The sequence below is a fragment of the Phycodurus eques genome, chromosome 16, assembly GCF_024500275.1.
Source record: "Phycodurus eques isolate BA_2022a chromosome 16, UOR_Pequ_1.1, whole genome shotgun sequence".
Lineage (NCBI taxonomy): Eukaryota > Metazoa > Chordata > Actinopteri > Syngnathiformes > Syngnathidae > Phycodurus > Phycodurus eques.
In genome coordinates this window covers 9013227-9036885 of record NC_084540.1, presented here as the reverse complement: position 1 = coordinate 9036885, position 23659 = coordinate 9013227, and the positions used below count along the sequence as shown (strand labels likewise).

Genomic DNA, 23659 nt, shown 5'->3' with positions numbered 1-23659 from the left:
GTCGGAACTTCTCGACCTCACACACCAGCTCGGGCTCCTTCCCTGCCAGAGAGGTGACATTCCACGTCCCTAGATCCAGCTTCTGTAGCCGGGGATCGGATCGCCAAGGTCCCCGCCTTTAGCCACCGCCCAGCTCACACTGCACCCGACCCATATGGCCCCTCCCACAGGTGGTGAGCCCATGGGAAGGGGGACACACGTTACCCTTTCGGGCTGTGCCCGGCCGGGCCCCATGGGTGCAGGCCCGGCCACCAGGCGCTCGCCTTCGAACCCCACCACCAGGCCTGGCTCCAGTGGAGGGCCCCGGTGACCCGCGTCCGGGCAAGGGAAAACGAAGTCCATTGTTTGTCGTCATCATTAGGGTCTTTGAGCCGTGCTTTGTCTGGTCCCTCACCTAGGACTTGTTTGTCATGGGTGACCCTGCCAAGGGCATAAAGCCCCAGACAACTTAGCTCCTAGGATCACTGGGACACACAAACCCCTCCACCACGACAAAGTGACAGCTCAAGGAGGGGCTTTGTCTTTGTCCCCAACATTGATTAATTTAGCTTGGCTTAATTGTCTTTTTCTATTTTGTATTGGACATATGAAAACGAACAATACTTTTTTTCCACATTGGAGGAAAGTCTGAACCGTATTTTTGTAGTACATTATTACTCTTTACAGTGAGCCTTTACGTCAGTAAACCGGCGCCACCGGTTCACGTTCGAAAACCCTCCACTGTTGCTGAATTCAAACAATTCTGCAAGGAAGAGTGAGCCAAAACATCACCTGTGAAATACTCATTGCCAGCAATGGAAAAAGCTTGATTTCATTTGTTGCCTTTTGTCATTACATTTGTTTGATGATCAAAAACATAAAAGTGGGGAAATTATGCAAAATAAAATGGAGAAGGGGGTCTATCTAGCTATCTAATCTTTTTGTCACTATCTATGGTGCTGAATTTGGTTTACCAGTTTCTACGAAGCCCGGTGTGGCCCAAATGTGACGCGCAACGGCGACATGTGACGACGCATCATCGTGCACGTTGCGCGAAGCTCCAATGATGTGAGGAGAGCGTGGAGGAGGGGGAGGAAGAAGAGGAGGGGCGACAGGGAATCCCAGAAAGGAGTCACACAAATATCGCGTTGCTGCTGCTGCTGCTGCTGTTGCTGCTGCTGCAGCTTCCCCAGTTTTATTGAAAGTGAAGATGGACGACTGAGGGGGAAATTGCATTTTTATCGAGAAGAGAGTTATGAATAAGCGGTTCCCGGGTGGCCTTCTCCGGGACGTCAAATAGGCATTTGGCCGAGCTGGGCTTTAGAAGTCGCAATTCTCGCGTGGAAAGAAGCTCGCGTTTCTTGTGGATGCTGTCGTGTTGTGACACAGCAGGACGAGCCAGGACCGGGTTAGTTCTCCTAAGAACTGTATCCAGGCGGACAAACAAACCTCTGGTGGGTTGTCAAGGATGCTCGGACAACAACTGCACGACTGTCAACAGTGAGGTTTCTCTCAATGGCTTCTTTTTCGTGCCATTAATTTAGACCAGACACAATGGGTCCGCTTGCCATTTGTGTCATTTCGTGCTCCTCCTCGACGTGACAGCGGACCATTCCGCTCAGGACTTTGTTGCTTCTGTTGCAGTGCAGTTCGGCTGGCAGCTACAGTCCCGTTCGGTCCGAACACAGAACACAGCGAGCTGATCATTTTATTGTCATTGCACTTTATTAAAACATGGATGACTCGGGCATAATACGACGCCGGAGGCTGCAGGTGAGCTCATGCTGGACATCGCCTTTCTGTCATGTGATCCTCGAAATGTATTGGGTATATCCCATTTATGAGTATCATTTTTTTGTTTTTAAACAATGCAATTCTATTGACATGGTACTGTTGTTTCCGTGTACTTGAGTCGAATCTTACATTTTATCCACATCAACGGTTTATTGTATGATAATTAATTTTAATTTTTCTACAGTGCATTTTCTTAATGATAGAAAACAACAGTAAATAAAACATGTCATATAGTAATATAAATCTAATAGCCTAACCAATATGTTATTCTTATTCCATCTAAAATTATAAATAATATGGATAAAATATATCATGATACGTATATTGTTTGAGCGATATAATTATCATTCCTACAGTGCAGTTTCTTTACGTTATACTGTAATAACCGTAATTGATAAAAAAAAATAAAATAACATCTACTCATATAAAGTAATACATATGTTATTCTAATGTAATCTATAACTGTAAATTATATATAATCATTTGTAATAACAATGAATGATTCATAGCGTTAAAAGCAAAAGGAAAAATACAGAACCCAAAAGTAAAATTCCACATTGGAGAATCATCACAACTACAGGGCATCAAGCAAAACAAAAGATTTCAACAAAAACATAAATTTCTTTGGTGTATGTTTAAATTATCGAACCAAGATTAATTTTTTTCATATTAATAGACCACAGAGGACCTATTTCGCTTTACTGATGGTCCCAATGGTGGAGGGGCGGGGGTAAATGGTGGTGTTTAAGGTATGTTTTCTTCATCCCACCATTGTAGCTGTGATGTTCACCTGTCCTTTAGTAGGATCATGAATGTGATTAGAAGTGCTTATGTAGGCCAAACAGTGTTTTTGACTAAATGCTGCTAATGAATTGTACCTCATGGGAGTTAATTCAAACCGCTTTGGTCAGCCAATATAAAGCGTCCTGCTTCATCATTGCTCTACACCCCCCATCTTCAATCTCTGCATGATTCAGTCAAGTGTATAGTGAGCGGAGATGAGCAGCCTGCCGGGGGGAGTGCAACCTCTTGTGCGCATGCGATGTGTGCATCTGTGTGTGCATTTACTTCCATTTATTCATTCAGTTAGCGATGTGCCAACTACAAATTAACAATGCTAGCAAAGGCTTGAAATTGTACTTTGAAGCTGATTAGTGGCAAATTGACCCCTGTCACAACAGAAAGAGGGATGGAAAGAGGACAAAGGTATCAGGGAAGGATTAGTAGTGAAGTGTGCTGATGGTTTCATATCTCATTATCCCTACAACTCTTCACTGTGCTGATGTGATGTATAAAAAGCTGCAGGGAAATGTATCATCATAGAGTCAGGCTCACACAAGTCATTGCTCGGTGACTCGATGATTGTCTGGTTAATTTCTGCATGTACAGTATGTGAAAAGAATGTGTACGGTTGACCTTTAGCTCTTCTGGCGCCTGTGTCTACACTGTGTGTGCGTGCAGTGTAAAATTGTGTTGATAGCTGATTGGCTGCCTTGTCATTCCCTTGGGTCTAATCAACCCAACCGTTTCACTCTTGGCTTTCTCTCTCACGCACACTTTTTTTTTTTGCACCATATGGTGACACATCCCACTCCCCTACAGTTAGGGATCAGGGGTCACACCCATGATGCATTGCCTCAAAATAACTAACATAAATTTAGGATCTTGCCGACATGTGCCAGGTGCACTCATTGACATCGCAGTGAGACTTAATTCAATTTGAAACGCATGTGTGAGGGTACAAACTGGAGATGTGCTGTCAGTTTCCATTAATGTATTTCTGATGGTGATAGCCTCTAAGAATTACACTATGGGTGTTTTATGACCTTTTTCCACAGCACTTATTTTGACATAGTAAAACAGTAAGTAGTAGGACAGATACAGCAGAAAGGGTAACAGAAAACTCACAAAACAGATTCCATAAAACTTTGTGGCGGAATGGCGCATGGGCAAATGAAAAAGTCCTTATATTGTAAGATCTGGATAAAGGTTTGCATACAGAATGTTTTTTCATCCGTGGAACTGTTAACCGAGTAGCACGTAGCTAAGTGGTTAGCACGTCTGCCTCACAGTCGAGAACTCCCGGTTTCAAATCTTGACTGAAGCCCAGTATACATGTTCCCCTTGTGTTTGTGTGGGTTTTGCATGGGTACTCTGCCTTCCTCCCACATTCCAAAAACATACTGTATGCACATGTACAATCAGAGGCTATGGAGAGATGAAAAACAGACTAATTGTGGAGATTGGGACTGGTTGCTGAGAGGTACCTTGCTCAACCGCACATTAAAAGCACAAATGTAAACTGCTTTCTCACAAATAATGCACGTAACAGCTGCACAGTAGATGATATGTGGGCACGTCTGCCTCACAGTTTCTAAGGTTCGGGGTTCGAATCTGTTTGGAGTTTGCCGGTTATCTCTGGGTTCCTTCCACATTCCCAAAACATGCATGCTAGCTTAACTGAATACTCTAAATTGCTCATAAGTGTGCATTTGAGTGTGAATGTTTTTTTGTGTACATGTGCCCTGTGACTGGTTGGCGACCGGTCCAGTGTGTACCCTACCTCTCACCCAAAGTTAGCTGGGATAGGCTCCAGTTACCCCCGACCAAAGGTGGGTAGTAATGCACTTCATTGACTCCATTACATTTACTCAAGTAACATTTTGGATACATTGTAGTTGTCAGAGTAGTTTGAATGCACCACACTTCTTACTTTAACTTGCAGTATTTGATGTTAAGACTTCCAGCATAAGGCGCTGTTGTGCCAATCCAACATGATCCCTAGTGTCATTTGACTCTAATTCACCAATCAGATGCCACAAGGCAGTCTCATGACTGCACACAAATGACTCACTTTGGGGGGGAAAATAGCCACACAAGTGTTTACTTTACAGACTCTGAAAAACAACAGCTTTAGTGTAGTCTTGTGTCTCTCCAAATGTGGATATTTCAGCCCGCTTATAACTTGAGAAAACACCTTGCGGTAAGTTGCAGATGTTTCTGTTGTTGTTTTGGCAGTGCATCTGGCAACCTTAGCTGTATTTTATGATCATAAGTCACTGTAAAACATGCTTCTTCATGATATGTGCCATGCTGTAATCTCTCTCTCTCTCTGTCTCTCTCTCTCTTTCTCTTTCTCTGTTGCAAGTGCGCACGCATACACACACACACACACACACACACACTATCAATAAGTCTCTTCAAGGAAACAGCTTCTTCCTTAAGTCTTTTAAGTGAAAGCAAATAATGTTTCTGTAGGGCCCAATGCATGTGTTGTTGGTTTCAGGGCACTTAAAAATTGAAAAGGTGGCAGGAGGGTTTGGACTCGCATATATTATTATTTTTTTATTTTATTTGACGTTCATGCTCTGATAAAAACTAAATAAATAATCAGAAGTTACTCACCAGCTACTCTTTACTTGAGTAGTTTTTCACTGGGTACTTTCTTACTCTTAATTCATATTTGGAGGACGACTTTTTACTTTTACTTTGAGTATTTTATATTAAGAAGAATCGACATATTTAGGCCGTTACAATGATCGATATCCCGCTCGCTACTTTTATATATATCTTATTGCGTGCGCAATTTATTTTTAGACTTCACCTTTGACTCCCACATAAGGGGCTGTTGTGTCAATCCAACGTGATCCATAGTGTCATTTGACTCAAATTCACCAATCAGATGACACAAGGCAGTCGCATGACCACACACAAATGACTTACTTTGGGGGAGAAAAAAATAGCCACACAAGTGTTTACTTTACAGACTCTGAAAAACAACAGCTTTAGTGTAGTCTTGCGTCTCTCCAAACGTGGATATTTCAGCCCGCTTATAGCTTGAGAAAACACCTTGCGATAAGTTGCAGATGTTTCTGTTGTTGTTTTGGCAGTGCATCTGGCAACATTAGCTGTATTTTATGATAATAAGTCACTGTAAGTCACTGTAAAACATGCTTCTTCAGGATATGTGCCATGCTGTAATCTCTCTCTCTCTCTCTCTGTCTCTCTCTTTCTCTGTCGCAAGTGCGCACGCATACACACACACACACACACACACACACACACACACACACGCACACACTATCAACAAGTCTCTTCAAGGAAACAGCTTCTTCCTTAAGTCTTTTAAGTGAAAGCAAATAATGTTTCTGTAGGGCCCAATGCATGTGTTGTTGGTTTCAGGGCACTTAAAAATTGAAAAGGTGGCAGGTGGGTTTGGACTTATAATTTTTTTACATTTTTTTTTTACGTTCATGCTCTGATGTAAAAAAAAATAAAAAATCAGAAGTTACTCATCAGCTACTCTTTACTTGAGTAGTTTTTCACTGGGTACTTTCTTACTCTTAATTAATATTTGGAGGACTACTTTTTATTTTTACTTGAGTCATATTATTCTAAACTAACAGTGCTCTTACTTGAGTACAATATTTGGCTACTCTACCAACCTCTGCCCCTGACAGTAATGAGGATAAGCGCTAAAGAAAATAGATGAATGGAACTGCCTTTTGATTTACTAGATGTTATTTTAGATGAACATAACGGAACCACCCAACACTGTCCATCACTACAAATGACACCCAAACAAGAACCACATTTATACTGTTAAATTAAAACCTCTGTGATAGTGTCAATAAAAACATAGCCTTTATTGTCAGTATATTTGATATGGCTCATGTACTGGATCTCAGTGTATTGCACCAGTGATCACAACGTTGTGAACATAAACCGCCCCTTTGATTGTAATTCATTTTGAGCCGCTGACCACTTTAAATCCTTTAGAGAGGTTTGTGTTCTACATTATAAAAGGGAGTGGTGATGTCAAGAGTTCTTTGATCTCACCCATACCACAGTGTTTATCTTGCAAATTTCTGTTGATAATAACATTTCTGTTATAGAAACAATGCTGACATAACTCTTGTCACCAGGGGCCTCATATACAAAGACTTGCATGGATTTCCTACTAAAAGATGGCGTACGCTCAAATCCAGAAAACGTCGTACGCACAAAAATATCCAGGGGCCTCATGTACAAAAGGTGCGTACGCACAAAAACGTGGCATCCGTTCTTTTTCACGGCAAAGTTCAGATGTATCAAGAGTGACTTGACCTTGGAAATGTGCGGTGCCTCACGCCAACTGCATGGCTGGCGTACGCACGTTTCTGCAGCTTTTGGTGCTTTGGCGACACCTAGAGGTGATGAAGACAATGCCAAACCACATTCCGCACGTGTTACAAAAGCGTGGCTTCGTAGTAAAAGAGATGCGGGTACTAGATTGGCCTGCCTTCAGTCCAGACCTGTCTCCCATTGAAAATGTGCGGCGCATTATGAAGCGTAAAATACGACAACGGAGACCCCGGACTGTTGAACAGCTGAAGCTGTACATCAAGCAAGAATGGGAAAGAATTCCACCTACAAAGCTTCAACAATTAGTGCCCTCAGTTACCAAACGTTTATTGAATGTTGTTAAAAGAAAAGGTGATGTAACACAGTGGTAAAGATGACCCTGTCCCAGCTTTTTTGAAACATGTTGCAGCCATAAAATTCTAATTTAATGATTATTTGCCAAAACAATAAAGTTTATCAGTTTGAACATTAAATATCTTGTCTTTGTAGTGTATTCAATTAAATATACGTTGAACATGATTTGCAAATCATTGTATTCTGTTTTTATTTATGTTTAACACAACGTCCCAACTTCATTGGAATTGGGGTTGTAAGTAAAGGGTAGGAATAGGGGTACTGTATGAATCTTATCTAACCTTAGGTGACAAGAAGTAGAAATCTGTCTGCCTCATCCTTCTCCCTGACCCCCGGGACCCTTTCTTATGGACCACACCCATCTCTTTTTTCATCAGAACTGTCCGTATAAGCAGAGATAATAAACCATGTGGTTTATAACTGTCTATTCTCCAACAGTGTGTGTATGTGCTGATGACCATATTTCACTATGATAACTTACAGGCAAAAACTCATCCGGAACACACTGAGGCATCGTGCGTTTGTATGGATTTTAGCTCAGTTTTAATCCACATTTCTCAAACTGTCATTGTTCACACAGACAGGATATTGTTAAGGCAGTGATGACAGCATATTTGTTTTTGTGTTTCCCCATTTCAATTGTATATATTCTAACTGTGTAACTTTGTATTGATAATTCGGATTGTATTCTTTTTTTTTTTTTGGGTGGGGTGGTGGTGGTGGTTGTATGTTTCAGCTACATACCAAGAGGTTTATTGGAGTCATCATACATTAAATTGCATATATGTAGATTGAATCTACACCCCATGCTCACATGTGTTGTGTTAGTGGTGGCAACGTGAATTGAAGGACACACCTGACCTGGGAGAAGCTGTTGTATCTGACAAACAACTGGATCGGTTGCAATTTATGACAAGCTATTAGAAAAAAAGAAAATGCACATCAATTGGTTCTGGATAAAGTTATTTAAAATGACATTTTCACATTATGCACATTTTTGCTCGGGGTTGAGTGACTTTTCAAATGACACATCAAGACTGGTGACTCACATTTTGAGAACATGCCCTAACAGCACGAACAATTGTACGAGTGCCAGTGTTTAATCACAAATGAGGTCATTCATTGTCAAAGTCAACATGCTTTGACAGAAACAGGGCATCTGCAGGTGACGTACTTAAACTCCCACATGCAAAACATCATGATGTAAAACGAAATTTGCAGGCAACGACTATGCAGTCAGCAAGCAGCAGCCATGCATGGGAGAAAAATAGGTCACACAGAATAACATTTGGATCTCATTGGTTTAAATGAATGTTTCCTCAATCTAGGACTGGGACCCGAAACTGGTCAGATTTTTTGACTGGTTGGCTTATTAAAGAGTTTGAAAAAGACAAATGTGGTCTTCTGACAATATGACCAAATGCGAGCTTTGGTTGGAATTACCAAATGAGTTGTCTCTTACTGACCTTTTTGCAAATTAAAGTTGATTTTAGATATAGAATTTAGGACGAGGATTGGAAGGTAATCCAACCTGACAGTACCAGACATTACAATGTGGAAGTGATGGAGAATTAATTTAATTGAATTTTTAGTAGGCTAATTAAGGCCATCTTTGCATGAAGATTTGATTTTCAAGCACACAGTCCTGTTGGACTCACTCCATGGTTTTGACTTAATTATGGAGCTATGTCTGCTAGAACTGCACTTGTTCATCGTGAGCATCATCAAACGAGTGAAAGTAATCCTGTGAGAAAGGGAGGACTGTGTTCTTTATGATTGGTTTTCCAAGGCTCAGGTGGCGCAAGCATCTATTGGAAAAGCTGTTTCATCATCCCTCATTTCTTCATTTCATTTCCATCACAGGCAATTAGTGGGTTAGTGAATTTAATTGTTCAGTCACAACAACAGATGTTAAAGAAGAACAAAAGGAACATCATCGACAGTCTTGCTGATCTTTGCTTGCTGTGCTTGCTTTGACATGTTCATCTGATGTGGTTCTAAAATGATTATGCCAATTCGTGAGTATAGTGTGGAGCAATCATAACTGTGCCCCGTCTGGCAGCGGCTGTTTTATTTCTCCTGCCAAAAAGACTCAGAAAGACGTCCCACAGAGGTGACCACAACAGTCAATGAGTGCGGGCTGACCTACTTTTCCCCTCAAGTTCCTGAAGTGGAAACCCACGGCTAATACACAGCTGTACTTTGTTTAATGTGGCAACTTGTTATTGCCTAGACATGCCTAAGGAGTCAAGAGTCCCTCAGAGGGACAGTAAGCAGATGTTCACAGGTCTGACTTTCACTAAAGCAGCTAAATAAGTATTGTCTGATCCCTTGATAAATGCTTGCATTTGTTTTTTTACACATTCTATGTGGACTGCTAACCAAGACAGTCCTGGTGTGATATTGCTGAAATACATTAAGGATCTAGCAAGCAATGTAGAACAAAATACATTGAGTAAAATTGTTGTAGAGGTCCTGTGTGTTTTGTCATGATTTCTTTTCTTGTAAAAATAAATAATACATAGCAATGCATATTTGATTGACTGTTTGAAATGCTTTGATTCCTTGATTAGTCTTAGTGATCCCTTGAAATATGACATGAATTCGTTCTGTGACCACACAAGTAACTTCAAACACTGGTATCTCAAATTGTCTTTCTCACCCCCCCATAAAAAGTGTAATGTGGTTTTAATAATAACAATAACACTATAATATTGTACTTATGAAAACATACAACAATGACATAATTACTGTAAATAGAATATAAAGAATTATCCAGTTTTGGCCACATTTCTTGCTTAGATTGGTGTCGCTCCTTCAGGTGTTTGTGCCTTGGACACCTGGGGACAGTATCAAACAGACATACAGATATACATGGAAACTGTCACAAAGTGCTTGTCTTAAGCCATAGTAATATCCGTTGTTCTTTGCAGATGATAAAGAATATAAACTTGAATATCATGTATTATCTGTCTACATGTGTTGCGCCACCATTTGTGTTCAAATATCTGTTTGAATTTTAATAGCACCGTGAGACTGATGTATTCGTTAGCCTGTCTAATATATGGCGTTTTAGCATGTTTGCGAAACTGACTTTTCTGAGGAAACAACACACGTTTAATTCACGTTTAGTTTGACAGTTAACTTCAAAGTGTTGGAAAAAAACAACTTCACACCTCCTTTTTGAAGCATTGTTTGCTATCTGCCACACTGCTTCTTGTTGTGAAGTGAGTTGAGTTCACTGCCACCATACCCTGCTCATATCTCAAACAGGTCAAAGCAAAACATCATCTGCAAATGCAGTACTGTATTTGGTTGATATTGTGTTCTTAGAAGGTTTCAAAATGTTAATTATTATATTTCACAATATGTTTAGGGAGCTATTTCTTGTACTTATTTTTTAAGATACACTGCTAAGAATGCACCACAGAAGATGAGTGATTAATTTATTGATTTTATTATTTTTTTCAAGGTACTATTTTTGTTTTATATGGTTCTAACCTGTAGGTCCAGCAAAAAATAAATAAAATTAAAAAAAATGAGGCAGGTAAAGCTTCAACAGATACATTTAATTGTAAAACTATACTTTTGAGTTGAATAACCTCCAAGTTAAAAAAAGGAATGAACATTTCTCTTTTTTGTATCGAAAAAATATCGAACAATGACACTAAATTATTGAACTGAATTTATTTTTATTTTGTGTGTGTATAGGCGGCACGGTGGACGACTGTTTAGAGTGTCTGCCTCACAGTTCTGAGGTCCGGGGTTCAATCCCTGTGGAGTTTGCATGTTCTCCCCGTGCCTGCGTGGGTTTTCTCCGGGCACTCCGGTTTCCTCCCACATCCCAAAAACATGCATAGTAGGTTAATTGACAACTCTAAATCGCCCGTAGGTGTGAATGTGAGTGCGAATGCTTGTTTGTTTGTATAATGCCCTGCAATTGGCTGGCAACCAGTTCAGGGTGTACCCCGCCTCCTGCCCAATGATAGCTGGGATAGGCTCCAGCACGCCCGTATAGGTTCTCCACGTGCCTGCGTGGGTTTTCTCCGAGTACTCCGGTTTCCTCCCAAAAACATGCATGGTAGGTCAATTGAAGACTCTAAATTCCCCCTAGGTGTGAATGTGAGTGCAACTGGTTGATTGTCTATAAGTACCCTGCAATTGGCTGGCGACCAGTTCAGGGTGTACCCCGCCTCTCTCCCGGGGTCATATATATATATATATATATATATATATATATATATATACAACCCCAAGTCTTGTTAACCTATATCTTGAATTTTACTCACCATTTATCATTATGTTGCATTATAAAACAGCAGTTTAATACACGGAAATTGTTCAAATGGTAAATTAGACATCAACAAATATGTCCGTAAGAACTTTCTTAAAATTATTCTAAGGGGAATTTATGAAGAATTCTAAAGCCTTAACTTAAATAATATTAATAATATGTACAACCCCAATTCCAATGAAGTTGGGACATTGTATTAAACATAAAGAAAATCAGAACACGATGATTTGCAAATCATGTTCAACCTATATTTAATTGAATACACTACAAAGACAAGATATTTAATGTTCAAACTAATCAACTTTATTGTTTTTAGCAAATAATCATTAACATTGAATTTTATGGCTGTAACACGTTCCAAAAAAGCTGGGACAGGTGGCAAAAAAGACTGAGAAAGTTGAGGAATGCTCATCAAACACCTGTTTGGAACATCCCACAGGTGAACAGGCTAATTGGGAAGAGGTGGGTGCCATGATTGGGTATAAAAGGAGCTTCCCTGAATTGCTCAGTCATTCACAAGCAAAGATGGGGTGAGGTTCACCTCTTTGTGAATACGTTTGTGAGAAAATAGTCAAACAGTTTAAGGACAATGTTGCTCAACGTACAATTGCAAGGAATTTATCATCTCCGGTCCATAATATCATCAAAAGGTTCAGAGAATCTGGAAAAATCACTGCATGTAAGCAGCAAGGCTGAAAACCAACATTGAATGCAGGTGACCTTCGATCCCTCAGGCGGCACTGTATCAAAAACCCACATCAATGTGTAAAGGATATCACCACATGGGCTCAGGAACACTTCAGAAAACCAATGTCGGTAAATACAGTTCGGCGCTACATCTGTAAGTGCAACTTAAAACTCAAAGGAAAAGCCATTTATCAACAACACCCAGAAACGACGCCGGCTTCTCTGGGCCCGAGCTCATCTAAGATGGACTGATGCAAAGTGGAAAAGTGTTCTGTGGTCCGACGAGTCCACATTTAAAATTATTTTTGGAAATTGTGGACGTCATGTCCTCTGGGCCAAAGAGGAAAATAATCGTCCGGACTGTTACGGACGCAAAGTTCACAAGCCAGCATCTGTGATGGTAAGGGGCTGTGTTAGTGCTAATGGCATGGGTAACTTACACATCTGTGAAGGTACCTTTAATGCTGAAAGGTACATACAGGTTTTGGAGAAACATGCTGCCATCCAAGCAACGTCTTTTTCATGGACGCCTCTGCTTATTTCAGCAAGACAATGCCACACCACATTCTGCACGTGTTACAACAGCATGGCTTCGTTTAAAAGAGTGCGGGTACTAGACTGTCCTTCCTGCAGTCTTGACCTGTCTCCCATTGAAAATGTGTGGTGCATTATAAAGCGTAAAATACGACAAGCGGAGACCCCGGACTGTTGAACAGCTGAAGCGGTACATCAAGCAAGAATGGGAAGGAATTCCACCTCCAAAGCTGCAACAATTAGTGTCCTCAGTTCCAAAACGTTTATTGAATGTTGTTAAAAGAAAAGGTGATGTAAGTGGGTTCAAATCCCGGCCCCGCCTGTGTGTTGTTTGCATGTTCTCCCTGTGCCTGCGTGGGTTTTTTCCGGGTACTCCGGCTTCCTCCCACATCCCAAAAACATGCATGGTAGGTTAATTGAAGACTCTAAATTGCCCATAGGTGTGAATGTGAGTGCGAATGGTTGTTTGTTTATGTGCCCTACAATTGGCTGGCGACCCGTTCAGGGTGTACCCCGCTGACATAGGCTCCAGCACGCCCGCGACCCTAGTGAGGATAAGCAGAATGGAAGATGAATGAATGAATGAACAATGTCCCAACGTCATTGGAATTGGGGTTGTACATATGTACAGTATATGTAAGATGTGGACAGCGATGAAGTGGAACATAGCATTGGTGCAGAGGATGGAATGGAAGATCAGGCATGTTTGTATATAACTATCTTCATTGTCACAAAGTCGGTGGCAATGCCTTTTGCTCTTGGAAGTCGTTGTCTTTTTGGCTCTGTTGGCTCAGGGTCAATTAGCCTGATCGGATGAAGGACATAGCAAAGAGGGATCAATGGCTCTAATATTCGGTCGACCTTGTGAAGAGGGATTTGTTAACATGTTCTGGAAAGCCTCAGGGACATCCTTGCATTAGGGAAGTACACACATGGATGTGCTTTGATCAAAAGGAGGAAAAGTTTATTTATTGTGATGACTGTCAGCTTTTTGCCTCAGCAGGTAATCGTTGACCACATATTGCACACGCACACACAAGTTATCATTAAGCTAATAATTACATGGTCTGTGGTTACCAGGTAATCGATACATGGCCAACAGGACCTTAACAATGTTAATCTCCACGTGATAGGAGAAGGTGTGAAGCTTCCAATGCATTAATGATACCTAACACTTGTACCACTGTAAATTGTGCATTGATTCTCATCTGAGACCCTCATGCATAAATAGAAAACATACATTGAGAGTCAGAGTACATTCAAAGCTTAGAGAAAAGTCCTCAGGCACGATCTCTCACAAGCTTGTCCTCTCATCCTGCACTCCACCCTTGTTTACTTGTTTGCGCGTTCCCTGTCTCTTTGTTCTGAGCCAGATTTTGTTGGCATGACACTGCTCTTACTGTGTACTTACAGTGTTCCCTGTCCATATGGACACAAGAGGGGGAGGATGGAGAAAGGGGCAAAGCGTGGCTAAAATGTATGATTATACATAAAAATAAATGCTCACGTACACGTGATGTCGAATTGTGTGATCATTGACCATTTGTAAGGAGAAGGAAAATATTTCACAAACATCCACATCATAGAAATAAAACTGAAAGGCAATAAGATGCCAGTAGGTTCTCTTCAAATTTCCCCATTATTTGAAAGCAAATGTCATCGTGAACAACATTTAAAAATGTTATAAGTAAATGTATACAGTAAATATATAATCTGACCTGGCAGGGAAAAAGCTGTTTTTGTTTTCTGTTCTATTTTAAACAACAACAACAAAAAACATACTTTTGAGCGTGAGTTGTAAATGTGACAGATTATGTTTCATTCTTTCAGTTTTCTACCATGCATGTAATCGTTAACTCATCCCACACTTTTTTGGTCTTCATTGAACAGTTTTTTTTTAATTCAATTTTCCAAAAGTTATATAGAAATAGCCAACCAAAACATTGTTCTGTGCAATGCATTTACCACTGTAACAATGTTTATACATGTTGAACAATGTGTCGTACAGCCTCTCTTAATTTTAATAAGGAAGAAAAGCATTTATCCTATTCTGGTGTTCTCTAATATTGATGTTGTGTTATCAATTGCTGTTGAAAAATGTGTACAGTGTTTGTACAGAAATTACCTGCACCTGTGGATTTTCTGTACCTGATCTCCTTTTATTGTGTTTGTGTTTCTTCCAGAAGGATTTGCCCCTGCCTCGCAAGAGCAGCAGGTGAGTGTTATCTTCATTTCTCCCTTTTCCATTGTCCTCGCTTCCTTCATCTTTGCTCGTGTCCCTGAAGAGTGTTTCTTCGAGGAAGCTCTGAGGTGTGTTTGTGTGGTGTTTTTTTTTTGTGCGGTTGTGAAGGAGGTGGAGTTATGCTGGGGAGCCTGTCAGAGTCTGTATGCTGTCCGTGGTGCTGAAAGCCAGTACATCCTTTTTCAGTTGCTCAATCTCACATCTCCTTTCTGCTCTGTTATTAAGCAGTGTTGTTTTCTTCTCAACTGGCATATCTCATTTGTGTTTTGTATCTGTACAAAAACCTTGGGGGTGGTTGTCAATGATAGTGGTTCACATAGCTGATTTTAAGATCAATGAACCAACTTCAAGTAGCTTGCGATGAAATAGTGAGGATGCAGTCCAAGGTGAAGTCCATATTTTCCTCAAAGTCAGTTGGGCAGGGCTGTGGCTTCGCCACATCCTGAACCAATCAAACCGTATAGAAAATGAATGGTTGGAAACAAAATGGTATCACATTTACTAAACAGTATTTCTTGCCTATTGTCATGAACGGAACAGAGGATAGGACCCAAAAATGCACGACTCCAAAACAAATGGACAGTTTCCAAAAAGAGAGGTTTCATATACGGGCATAGGTCGGTACAGAGGCAGGCAAGAAAGGCAACAGTATCCAAAAACATGAGGCAAAGAGGCGAGGTCGATAATCGGAACAGGGTCAAGAGGGGACTCCCGGGCTGGCTTTTGAGTAGGCTGACGTGAAAAGCAGGGTGGACCCGCATCGACCTTTGGAGCCTAAGCTTCATGGTGACAGGGTTTGATGATCTTTGTGATGGGGAAGGGCCCAATGAACCTGGGAGCGAGCTTCTTGGACTCCATCCGCAGTGGAATATGTTTGGTCGAGAGCCAAACTCGCTGACCCACTTTGCAGTTCGGGGCCGGTGTCCTCCGACGGTCAGCAGCGGCTTTGTAGGACCGACCCTGGCGCAGCAGCATCTGGCGGGCTCGCTCCCAGGTCCTCCTGCAGCGTCTCACCAAGGTCAATGCCGCTGGAACTGTGGACTCTGGGGCTATGGCAGGAAACAGAGATGGTTGGTAACTATGCACAACGTGAAAAGGCGTTAGACCAGTGGATGCAGAGGGGAGGGAATTGTGGGAGAATTCGACCCAAACCATTTTCTGAGGCCAGGATCGCGGCTCCTGTGAAGCGAGACATCGAAGCCCAGTCTCCAGGTCCTGGTTCAGCCTCTCGGTTTGGCCGTTGGTTTCAGGGTGAAACCCAGATGACAGACTGACGGTAGCACCTATGAGATTGCAAAACTCCTTGCAAAATTGCGAAATGAATTGGGGACCCCTATCAGACACCACATTCTTGGGGAAACCATGGAATTTGAATACCTGCTTGATCATTAACTCTGCAGTATCCTTAGCTGAGGGGAGCTTTGGGAGTCCAATGAAGTGAGCCATTTTAGAGAACCTGTCAACAATGGTGAGAATTGTGGTATTTCCTTTCGAGGCCGGTAATGGTGTCACAAAGTCTACGGAAATGTCTGATCAAAGACGTGGTATTGGCAGGGGTCGCAACTCCCCAGAAGGACGTTGACGAGAGGGCTTGTTAGCAGCACATACCTGGCAAGCATTGACGTAATCGATCACATCCCTCCTAACATTAGGCCACCAAAAGTGCTGTTCGACCACTGATTGCGTTTTGGCAATGCCTCGGTGACATACAGTACGGTTCGTGTGAGTCCAGTGGATGACTCTTCCCCTTAAGGTCGGAACCACATAAAGCCTGTTTTCAGGGCAATCTTCAGGGTTAAGAGTTTTTTTCAGAGCCTCTTTAACCGCAGTTTCAACGTCCCAAACAAAAGCGGAAATGAAACATGACTTGGGCAAAATAGTCTTAGGGTCGGACAAAGAAGAAAAAAGCATCTGGCTTACCATTTTTAGAACCAGGTCAGTAGGATAACATGAAATTAAATCTAGTGAAGAACAGAGCCCATCTCGCTTGCCTCGCATTTAGTCTTTTAGCAGATTTAATATACTCAAGGTTCTTGTTATCTGTCCATACTAAAAACAGAGTCTGTGCCCCCTCTAGCCAGTGCCTCCACTCCATCAAAGCCACCTTGACTGCCAGCAGTTCACGGTCACCAATGTCATAATTCCTCTCAGCTGGGGTCAGTTTTTTGGAGAGAAAAGCACAAGGATGTAATTTACCATCCTTGAGAGATTTCTGGGAGAGCACTGCTCCTATTCCGGCATCAGACGCATCGACTTCTACCACAAACTGCTGTTTGAGATCTGGCAAAGTAAGGATGGGAGCGGAGGTAAAGCTCGATTTAAGTTTCTGAAAAGCTGCCTGACAAAGCGGGTTCCATACAAATGATCTGTGTGGAGAGGTAAGATCATGCAAAGGAGAGGCTATAGAACTGAAATTTCTGATAGATTTTCTGTAGAAGTTAGCGAACCCTAAGAACCTTTGTACATCTTTGCGTGACGTGGGAGTAGGCCAATTAATAACGGAATCGACTTTGCATGGGTCCATTTTGACTTGACCTTGAGCCAGGACGAAACCCAGAAAAGAAACGGACGCCTTGTGGAACTCACATTTCTCGGCCTTGACATATAGTTGATTCTGCAGTAACCGCTGCAATACAGAGCGGACATAAATAATGTGAATCTCCTCATCCGGGGAGAATATCAAAATGTCATCCAAATAAACAAAACCATACACATTCAATATGTCACGCAGGACATCATTGACAAGGTTTTGGAAAACAGCTGGAGCGTTATTAAGTCCAAAAGGCATTACCAAATACTCATAATGTCCCGTTGGAGTGTTGAATGCTGTTTTCCATTCATCCCCCTCCCTTATCCTGACTAGATGATACGTATTTCTTAAGTCTAGTTTGGTGAAAATCTTGGCTCCCTCCAGGAACTCAAAGGCGATTGAGATGAGAGGAAGAGGTTACCTGTTTTTCACAGTTATCTCGTTGAGACCCCGGTAATCGATACAGGGTCGCAGGGTCTTGTCCTTTTTGTCCACAAAGAAAAATCCTGCTCCCGCAAGGGATGAAGATGGGCGAATGATCCCGGCTGCCAGTGATTCTTCCACGTACTCCTTCATGGCCTTGAATTCCGGCCCTGAAAGAGAGAACAACCTCCCTCGTGGGGGTGTGGTTCCAGGCAGCAAGTCAACAGCACAGTCATAAGGTCTGTGGGGTGGAAGGGATTTGGCCTTGGACTTGGAAAAAAACGTCTTTAATGTCATGGTAACAGGTGGGCACTTGAGACAAGTCAGGTTCAGAGTCAATAAATACAGGTGTATGAATTTCTTGATCTAGAGAGCATAGTGTCACTTTAGGAAGAAACCTGGTAGGGTCTTCCTTAATGAAATTTAGACTCACCTCTCCCGTGCCCTTGCTACCGGCACCGGCAACTTTGACGTGACAGTTGCTCACGGAATGACCCAACTGACCGCAGTAGAAGCACCTGCTCGGTGGGGAAGGAAGCTGCCTGCAGCTCAAAGTGGAGTTCGCACTGAGTGATAAACGGCTTAATGTTCCCAGAATCTCCAGAGAACCTCACCGGTCGAGAGAGCTGTGGGCAGACAGCAGCGGAGGTGGCAGGTGGCTGCGTGGTGACTGAGTCACATGGAAATGTTGGTACCGTGGCGGTATCGGGTGTGGTGCCAACTGGTTCCTTCTCTTGAATCATTTTCATAAGAAGTTCAAACTGCGAAGCCACCTGTCTCATCATATTGTCCTGATGCCTTGACAGTCCCTCTAGATGAAGGTGGAGGGCACCAAGCTGCTCATCCTGCTTCGAGAGGCGTTGACCCTGCGCTTGAAGGGCTTTGCGCACCGGGTCTGAGTCTGCTGGGTCCATGTTATGGCCAGTTTGTTCTGGCATGAACGGAACAGAGGATAGGACCCAAAAATGCACGACTCCAAAACAAATGGACAGTTTTCAGCTCATTCTGTATTTAATAAGGATACCCACTAACGTTCAATGCTCCAGTCACGCACGAATCGCTGCGTCCTCTTCTGTATATAGTGACGTCTCCACACGAGAGTACTGTGCTGGTTTTAAAGGGAATGAAAGAAGCTACTTCGATTGGACAGGATTAAAGTCGGCTGTGAACATGGCCACACCAGCGCAGACATCCCACTTTTAAGGGTACGCCGGTTCACGAAATTACCAAAAGTGGGTCTAGCCTGCCTACAAGCAGTGTTACGCCATGTGCAGTGTTGGATTTACGACAGTCAGGAAAATAGATACAATTGTAGTAGGGGTTTGATGGGAGGGTTTGGTTTGGACAAACCTGACCTCATTGTCATCAAATGTCTTTGGGAAGCACTACATTTTTTTTTTCTTCAAAATCCCCACAGTCAAGTGGTTAAACGCTACTGGGAGGGACTGCTTCCACAGTCACTTCCTGTAGTTGTAACACTAAGGTGTCCATATACTTTATGTAACTGCTGTGTAAAAAATAACCACTATTGATTAATCTTCCCCAGACGTGAGAGCTGTAACAATTTTCTCAGCCTCATCATGTATAACCTTTCCCCTTGGGTTCAGCCCACAGCCTCCACACGGTCTTCTCTTGTCCCTTCTGGTCATCTCCTCTCCTCTTCCTAAGAGTCACAATTTAGTAATCAAACCTGGATTGAGCCCCCTGTCATCCATCGAATGCATGCCTTTCTGTTTCCGCCACTAATGAGATTTTTCTTCTACCACCTGAGACATCTTTCACTTAAATGCAGGCTGGTCTTCGTATCCCATCCCATCTCCCCTGCATGGTCGGATATGAACAGTCTCCATACATTATAGATGAGTTCATTGGCTTCACATTCAGTCTGCTTGCTGCATTCATTCATGGGTACACCCTGCAGACCCATTCAGAGAATGCATAGTTGTTACCAGCTTCTACAAAATTCTTAAATCTGTTCAACATGTTATGTAATAGTCCACATAACCTTGGATCTTCATTTGCTCTCATCTTCATTCATTCATAGTTTCCACTGCCTGCAGTAAAACCTTTTAACTCATCTTTAAGTGCACACACTGAGAGCAGAGGGAAAGAAAAGCATCATAAATGTGGCAAACCATACCTTGAAAAAATTACCCACAATGCCTTGTTGCTGCTTCATTTTTCCTGAGCTGCCTTGATTTTCTGCAAAGACACATACACACGCATGCACACACACACACACACACACACACACACACACACACCAGTGCACCTTTAAATAAGGTCGGAGCTCTGTGGTGCACTGAGAGACCTGCTGCTTTCTGACAGCTCACGTCACAGTCAGCTGCGCCAACATGTTCCGACGCGCTAAAAGGACTAAGAGCCAAAGACAGGAAGCTGATGCTGTTCTCCTTAGGTAGGGTGTATGGTGACCTGCGTCATTGTGCTCTTATCAAGAATGACCTTTTATAGCACCCTTTTAAAGTGGGATTAAAAGGCATAATTAAGTGGCCATTTACAGTAACGCTGTAAATAGCATTCTAGATTATGGGGAACTACTGTCAAAAGAATGATGCAGACAATGAAATTGTCAATACGATTGTTTTCATTGCATGCATGCTGAGATTCATTTGATTAACAGAATTGCTGGTTTCAATCATAACAAGTAAGATACAAGATGATAATTTGGAGAAATTGGAGATCGGGCAATTGCCTTGTTGTGGCCTGCAAGCTGCAGAGTTTTGTGTATGTGATTCGCATCCGTAGTGAGAGAATTGAAGTCGTCCAGTCGTATGTTTACATGGTTTTCCAGTCGATCACATGATAACAAATTTTTTGATGACACTTTAGGTATGCCATCCATCCATCCATTTTCTGAGCCGCTTCTCCTCACTAGGGTCGCGGGCGTGCTGGAGCCTCTCCCGGCTGTCATCGGGCAGGAGGCGGGGTACACCCTGAACTGGTTGCCAGCCAATCGCAGGGCACATACAAACAAACAACCATTTGCACTCACAGTCATGCCTACGGGCAATTTAGAGTCTCCAATTCATGCATGTTTTTGGGATGTGGGAGGAAACCGGAGTGCCCGGAGAAAACCCACGCAGGCACGGGGAGAACATGCAAACTCCACACAGGCGGGGCCGGGGACTGAACCCGGGTCCTCAGAACTGTGAGGCTGACGCTCTAACCAGTCGGCCACCGTGCCGCCACTTTAGGTATGCATTTCAACAAAATACTGCATACAAATAAAAACAAACGCCATCCTTTTTGTGAAGCACGCATCTTACTTACCTTTTTGTAATATGTTGCAAAACCAAAACGGCATCTCATAGATTCTGTAACGGCAATAAAGTTGTATTATATCCTATACTCTTCTTAATATTTCTCTTCTTATAGACTGATGCAGTTTTATGAAACAAGTGCAAATGCCTACAGAGAATTTATGTTTTAATGCATCGTACTTTATATCACAAAGCATCTCGAACAAAACCCTTTAATCTTTACACCAATGTGTATTGACTCGTATTGTTTTATTATAACTGACATTTCAGACTGGTTTGATCAAATAAATATTTAACAAGGACACACAAGTGATTTATTTCAGTTCTATTAAGACATAGTTGCTACTGTAAAGTCCTCTGGCAAAAATCAATACACCATGCAGCCATCATTCTCTCTCTTAAATCAATAACTGTTTGATTATTAATTATTTCCAGTACTGTATCACTATGTCAACAAGTTGAAAATCTGGTAGCACATTAAAACACTTTTTCTTTAGGGAGAGGCACTATTGGAAATTGGATGTCATGTTGAGCGTTTTTTATTTGCACCTTACTGCTCAGGGATTAAAGCAGCTCCTATTACAGAACAGCACTATAGCACACCTGAGCCCCAACGCAAAGTACTTTCAATATCAGACCAACTCTATTCACTGAACTCATGAGGTCATGTTTTAAATACTGATTTTATTGGATGCTGAGAGCTAATAATCTGAATATGATTAGATGGCGTGAAAAGAGTTAACATTTCAACAACCCTGCACTTGCTATGAAGTGCAGTTCTCACGTATTATTAAGATATACACACAAAATCGAAGATGCGAATGAAAGAGAAGTCTCAGGAAGATGAATGCACAGAGAATGGAAAAAGTGGGGGGTTATGCAAGAGGTGAAGGATAGAAAGGCTGAGATAGAGTGAAAGGCCCTTGGGTGATATCTGTGTCGGCTCTCCCATTAGGACTCAGCTCGCCGAGGTTGCATGAGCGTACAAGACACGCATACTGGCTTTTACTAGCTCACTCACTCTTTCATCCTTTATTATCCTGCTACTTTTGTTTTTGTCTCGAGTCCTTCTTTTTTTTTTTTTTTTTATTCGCATTCATGCACAGAACAGCCAGGAGCGAAAAGGTCCAGTCATAAGGCACATGTTAAAAACAATAATTCCATTATGTGCTGTGATACATTGAAGTACATATACTTTACATACTGTATAGCATTGCGCATTTATATAATAGCGCCAAATGTATCTCCATTCATCCATTTTGTGTCCTCGTTGGGGTCTTGGGTTAATTAGAGCCTATCCCAGCTGATTTCAGGCAAGCAGGATGGTACACCCTGGACTGGTTTCCAGCCAATCGTTTATGCCTGAGCAGAACTAATTGCTTTTGAAAAGGGAAAAGTAATGTTTGATGAATTTACGGATGTTATGTTATTTTGTAACACGCCCCTTGAAGTCGTGAGGTGACCCTCTGCGACTTGACGAAATTATTAAAACATATTGCCACCCATACAAAGCTATTTCTTTTTAATATTGTTATATAAATGAGTCATACCTGTGTTATCCATTTCCATAGCTTATACATGCTGAGTCAGATACTGACGTTTGAAAAAGGAGGCAGCTAAGTAGAATCCAGGGCCTCCAAAGAGCGTGTCTATGGAGTGCTCTGTACGTTCCCGCTCTTTCCCATCGAGGTTTTGCTAATCTGCTAGTATGTTCTCTTCTCAAAAGTTGCCGTTTTAGGGGACTTCAGCAAATTCCTTAATATCTCCTCCATTTTCCAATCGACTGAACTACCGAAATTCTGAGCTGAGAGATGTTTACATAAGACGACCCTCCGACCATGGAGCCTATCATATCTGGATATCACTGATTGACAATTCTGCTAGTTCGGGGTGCTGGAATGTAAGCGCCCCACCTTGGTCCTATGTCTTCTTGTATTGAAGAGGAGCTACTACATGTGAAACCTTTAATGAGAGTCAATATATATGTATACACTGTTTTTGTCTGTTGATTCTTAAATAGTTTGGAGTGATGCTAGGACATGTTTGTGTGTGCGCCTGTCTCTTCTGAAGCCACACACCTTCCTTGTAACTAAATAAGCCATTAGACTTCACTCAGCCACTTATGGGCAAACCACTGTGAAGCAGCTACCTGGATAACTCTGAAGAATCTCTTTTGTAAAGTGCTGCTTTTCCCTCAAGAGGATCCCAGAATTCCTTGCAAGTTGCATCCTCTACTGCTGGCTCCTCAATTTCAGAGCTCTCGTCTCTCAGAATAATTGAACTACCATTCCGTTTGATGCTTTCTCATGCACGTCTCTCTCTCACTGAACTTGTCTCATAGGAAAACGCCTTTGAAGAATCATGTTTTCCGACAGCACTAAATGTTCCCTGTTTGATAGATATTGCTACTGTCAGCT

General features: G+C 42.1%; 1 protein-coding gene across 1 annotated transcript in view; it reads left to right on the top strand.

The window, feature by feature from the left end:
- The first annotated feature begins 1148 nt into the window (after window positions 1–1148).
- Window positions 1149–23659, top strand: part of LOC133414427 (microtubule-associated serine/threonine-protein kinase 1-like) — a 55658-nt gene continuing 33147 nt past the window's right edge. The window contains 2 exon segments of the mRNA XM_061699773.1: window positions 1149–1752; window positions 14950–14981. Of these exon segments, the coding sequence (XP_061555757.1) occupies window positions 1714–1752; window positions 14950–14981 (71 nt within the window). The 5' untranslated portion in view covers window positions 1149–1713.